This window comes from Amaranthus tricolor, chromosome 5 (genome assembly GCF_026212465.1).
Source record: "Amaranthus tricolor cultivar Red isolate AtriRed21 chromosome 5, ASM2621246v1, whole genome shotgun sequence".
NCBI classification, from domain to species: Eukaryota; Viridiplantae; Streptophyta; class Magnoliopsida; order Caryophyllales; family Amaranthaceae; genus Amaranthus; species Amaranthus tricolor.
The window spans coordinates 31,840,950-31,846,295 of record NC_080051.1 but is presented as its reverse complement, the minus strand read 5'-3'; the positions used below and the strand labels follow the sequence as shown (position 1 = coordinate 31,846,295).

General features: G+C 28.9%; 1 protein-coding gene across 1 annotated transcript; it reads right to left on the bottom strand.

Moving 5' to 3' along the window:
* Positions 1-654: 654 nt before the first annotated feature.
* LOC130812917 (non-specific lipid-transfer protein 1-like) lies at positions 655-2,311 on the bottom strand. The gene is made up of 2 exons (XM_057678561.1): positions 1,806-2,311; positions 655-929 (listed from the first exon to the last, which is right to left on the bottom strand). The coding sequence occupies exons 1-2, from the start codon at positions 2,159-2,161 to the stop codon at positions 920-922; spliced, it is 366 nt and encodes a 121-aa protein (XP_057534544.1). The 5' UTR covers positions 2,162-2,311; the 3' UTR covers positions 655-919.
* Between the last annotated feature and the right edge of the window lie 3,035 nt (positions 2,312-5,346).

Here is a 5,346-nt window from a genome sequence, read left to right as displayed (position 1 = left end):
GAAGACTGACTAAAAGAGGATATACTTTTATGTGAATGCAAGCAAGGTATTGAGAAGTATGACAAATAGGAGCCCATCTTTCAAATATTTGGGCCACATTATGGGCTGGGCTAAATTGTAACCTTTTGAAATTGCATTTCCTCCTTTTTGGACTTGATAAGAAACAGTCAACACCATAAAGGTATAAGTATCACAAAGTTTATACCTAACTAATTCCTTCACTTTTCACTTTTTCTTATTCCTCATTTTTTTTTATGTAATTTAATGTGTTATTTTGATCATTTATATATTAATTATACTCATCTAAAATTATAAAAAAAACTTAATTTTATGAAAGTATGCGATTAGACGATACAAACAAGATTCTTTTTCACTATATTTTTTCTTACACACTAACCGCAATTTATAAAATAAGCTTGAACGATAAATAGTGTCAAAAATCCTTATGTAGAGGGTATTTCAAAACGGAGGAAGTATGTACAAGCATCAACTATTTAATTTATTGCCTTAAATTACATATATTGAAAATTTATTTCTAAATTTTGATGTCAATCAATATTATTAATATTTATATTTTCATTTTATCTTTTTATATATAATATATAATCATTTATTCATTCTTAGAGTTAGAATTAATTTTAAAATTCGTATAAATGAGAAAATAAATAAGATAAGTGGTTAAGAATAATAGAAGTTACATTGAAAAAGAGCTTTCGTACATTAATTAAAATAAAAGAGGTTCTTATATAAATATATGTCAGCACATATATTATGTGAACCTTTTTCAAAACAAACTACAACAAAAAATATTAAAAAGCAGTGGGAAATTGGACTTTCGATCAGAAATCCACCCTTATTATCTCTCCACACAAATACGCCGTTTTCCATAGTAACTGGCAACGAGCACAAGAAAACTCTCTTAGTGAACCCTGCATGGCATTTATGTACCCACAAAACTTAATTAATAGAAAATTAATTAAATTAACATTTAGATATTAAATATAAATGACTAACCATGATTATGAAAAAATATACATTTAAAATGCCCTCAAAAAATAAATACTGACAATCATGTAATAATTAATTGAAAATGCTAATACAGTTCTTGAATTATATTTTACATGATGATATTATTGTCGCGGTAATTCCAACAAATAATGCACACAAGTAAAAACATTCTTTGTTATGTTATTATTGTTATTTTGGTCTAGATTTATAGTTAATCACATGTTTAGACTGTAAACTTGAGTTAATGTTAAATTTCATTATAAAAATATTAACTTTATTACTAAATCAATAATTTTATATACTCCCTCTTATTCACCTTAAGAGTCTCATTTGACTTTTCACGGATTTTAAGAAGAGTTAAAAGTGGGACCCTAAGGGTAGGAAAGAGAATGATACTATAGGTTTTTAATGTAAGGGAGAAAAATTATTATAGGTAATGGAGGGTATAATTAAAAATAGGATAAAGTTACTAAGGGCATAAAAGTCAAAAATCCACACCTAAAATGAAAATAGGACAATTAAGGTGACTTGACCATAAAAGAAAATGGGACACATAAGCTGAATAGGAGGGAGTATTATAGAAGTATTACAAAAAATTTGACATATAATGAATAATAATATTTATTTATTATAATCCATGAAGTAATTTTTATTTTGATGAGAAATGCCGGCTGAAAAAAATTAAAGTGAAAAACTCAAAAATAAACAAACAAATAAATCAAGCAAATTAAATGTAAAAGAACAGTGATATAAATTAAAGGAGAATTATTGAAGTTGGGCGAGGGAGAGAAAATTACGAGGAGCAATCAGTAGAAGGGTCAAGTTTGTAAGGAATGTGGACCCCACACTTGGAAGGAACAGTAGAAGCCAATCCTACATTGACACCTGGCATAGCTTTAGCAGCAGTTTTGAGGCATTGACAAACAGTTTGACGATCAGGAGTGCTTTGGGCAGCATTATTAAGAGACTTAATCCCTGTGCAACAACCTAAAGGGACGGTGCCAGTCGCTCCACCCTCTAGGTAATTGAGACACGGAGCTAAGCTAGAGGCCACAGTCCCACAACTCACTGTGGCCCTAGCTTGTGGTGTGATCACCACTAGAGCCATTATTATGATACTAATACAAACAACAACATGGTTATACTTCATCATATTTTTTATGGCTAAGAAACTAATTAAACTTAATTGATTTATTCAATTTTTTTAAATTTTTTGGTCTGGGAGTGTAAAGGATATCACTTTCAATGAAATAATGAGTGATTTTTGGTGATTTGAGATGTGGGGTTTGAAGGGGTCCAAGGGTTTTATAGGCAAATAGTTATGAGGTAAAGAGTTATATGTAGTACTATAGCGGTAGTTGATCACAATGAACGCTAGTGTTTGTTTTAGGCTAAAGTTAATATAGATTTGGAAATTACATTAAAAAAAATGTAGGTGGTAAAGAAAATTAGCTACAATCAAGAAGTGATGACCGACAATGCAGTTGTTTTTGAAGTTTAGCATAATTCCTTCCAACCCTTTTGTTTGGTTTGAAAATCAGAGAAAAATCTATTAAGCTTAGCTTGTATAAAACTTGTTTAATTCGTAATTAATTATTGATATGTTAAAAATAATAGTCTAAAAAATCTAAACCCACATACTAGAATAGTCTAAGATCATGACAAATTTAGATTAGCTAATTTCCTACAACTTTGCCAATGTAACAGATATTCAACTTATATAAATATGAGTTAGATAGCAAGATGAAATAAACAACAAAATACAAATAATGGGTTAAGCCCCATAAAGGCCATCCTACAATATTACAATATAAGTTTTTACTATTAAAGTTTGTAAGTTATGGGAGATAAGTAAGACACAAACTCACATAAAAAAATAAGTGAGGAGTATGTTGGTGCGGAATAAGAGTCCCACCAAAATTATTGGTGTACAAATCATGATGTAATAAAATATTTGTCTTTAATAATTGTAATATAATATTTATTTGGGTTTAACTCTAAATTGTAATAAAAACTTCTATTAAGATAGTATAGATTACGTGGATTATCATAATCTCATCAAAGTCATAATTATAAAAAAAACGGATACAAGTAAAAAATTCCAAAAAGTATAAAAAAGAGCGATTATTGATTCAGTTTGAACAAATCTTAAAGAAAAAGAAAATTTAGAACTTTTATTTAGTCAGTTCAATAATGAATTCAATTTGAAACTGTTATGGTAATATTTATTCTTTTATTAATTTATTTAATAATTAACATCATATTACTAAACTACCCCTTGACCTTTCGGGTTGACTTTGACTTTCGATCAATGGGCTTTTTCTGGGATTACTATTTTCCTTGAATGGCCCATGGTCCGGTTACCTCTAAAAAACCCTAACTCCCCACTTTCCCACAGTGTATGGCTCTCCTTGTTTCAAGATGAATGACTGTCCATCTTTCCCATGACTAGTCCACCTCCCATTACTCCCACTACTCCCATGATAGTTCACTTCTTAGATGCAACTTCCCTTCAGCAATATTATAAATAGTGGCTACCACCAAGGAGGGAGGATCATCTGAAAAAGATATAGCTTTCCTAGTATCCTTGCTTACATCACATCCTTAGCCTACCCAAACACTAACACTAGCAATCTCAATCCCGACATTTCCTCTTGCATTAATTCTGCAATCGTTCATTCATTAATTTCCGATTTACGTTCTAACTTGAGCGTCGGAGGGGTTTTCCGGGAGATCACCCCCCGGACAAGGCTAACGTGTTGTGTTGCAGGAATTCAGGTCGCTTCCTCCTACGAATCGCTGCTCCCGATAACACTTCCACCTGTGGTATCTTAAGTGTCTTCCACTTCCTCGTTTCATTACCGAAACAGAAACAAAAAAATTATGTGGATAAATGGCATCATTATATTAAATGAAATGTTTCTAAAATGGAGTAAAAATTAGACATTTTAATTTATATCACCCATATTTGAACTAATGCTTTCCAGATTAAGTGAAAATAAATAAGAGATTCACAAGCTTAAATTCCCTTATTTTAAATCACATTTCACTCTTATACTATCTAAACTTAATAAACTTATTTATTGTAAATAAATGTATGATTTGATAGTGTACCAATTTTAAGAAGGAAAGGAAAATTACATTAGATTACATGAAACCACGTAAGAGGAATAAGTAAAGAAAAAAATAAGAAAAAAAATAATAATTTAATTGTAATTATGTAAATAGGTTGATCTCAGGAGGGTATACGTAACGGAAGACGATTGCATAACAAGTAAATAAAACATTCAATGTGAAAATAACAAAAGAGAAAATAAGACATTTAATTAAAATAAAAAAATATTTCAAAATCGTAATAACAATAACCTACTTACTATTGCCTACTGGAAAAGTTTTCTAATAGTTAGAAATATATAACCAAATAAATTTGCAATAGCGTAAATCACCTAATTCACACGCATTTCCCCCTTTATGATACATTTACATAGAATTAAATACTTATATATAACTAAAATTTTAATGAATTTTTGATGGCCAAAAGCTTTGAATGTGTAGGAAGTGATTGTTTTGGTCTAAATGATCAGAGAAGTACAACTGCAACTGCCTCTTGCGTGCCTAATAAATTCAATTTTTGACTAAAATGGGTGATCTGAATCAAGTATTAGGTGTATCCTATGTAAAGTAATATATTATTTTGTATCATAATACTTTCTTCGTACCATTATACTTTTACATGAAAGTGATATTTTTCCATCTAATATATCACAACTTACAATCAATTAAAAGTATTTTGGGATGAAAATAATATTATTCCACGTTAATTTGTAAAGTTGCTAGAATTTACAAAGTAAATCTGATCTCTTGTTGATCAAAATTATGAGATGAATGACTTTTGCCTTATATTTGCAAATTGCAACAAAAGAGGGATATATACTTTAGAAAGTAATCAAATTAGTGAATTGATAAAAAATTGGGTAAATTTTATTTAATGAAAAATAGCTAATTTTAAAATGATAATGAACAAAAGGATGACCTATGTTGTCATGACAAAGAGGTTTCTATATTGGGAAAAATATTAATTTTAATAATAAAAAGATAATGATAACTTTAATGATAAACATAACTAGATTTGAGCATTACCTATTTTTCACTTCAAAAAAATTACCTATTTTTCATCAAATAATTATTTTGATAGAAAAAGATCATTTTAAAATCTATTTATGTTTATTTCATATATGGAGTTAAGTCTACAACATACATATTATTACACATAAGTTTTTTTTTTATATATATATGTACTCATTAGTAACGATTTTAGTTCATGATGTATTTTTGGTG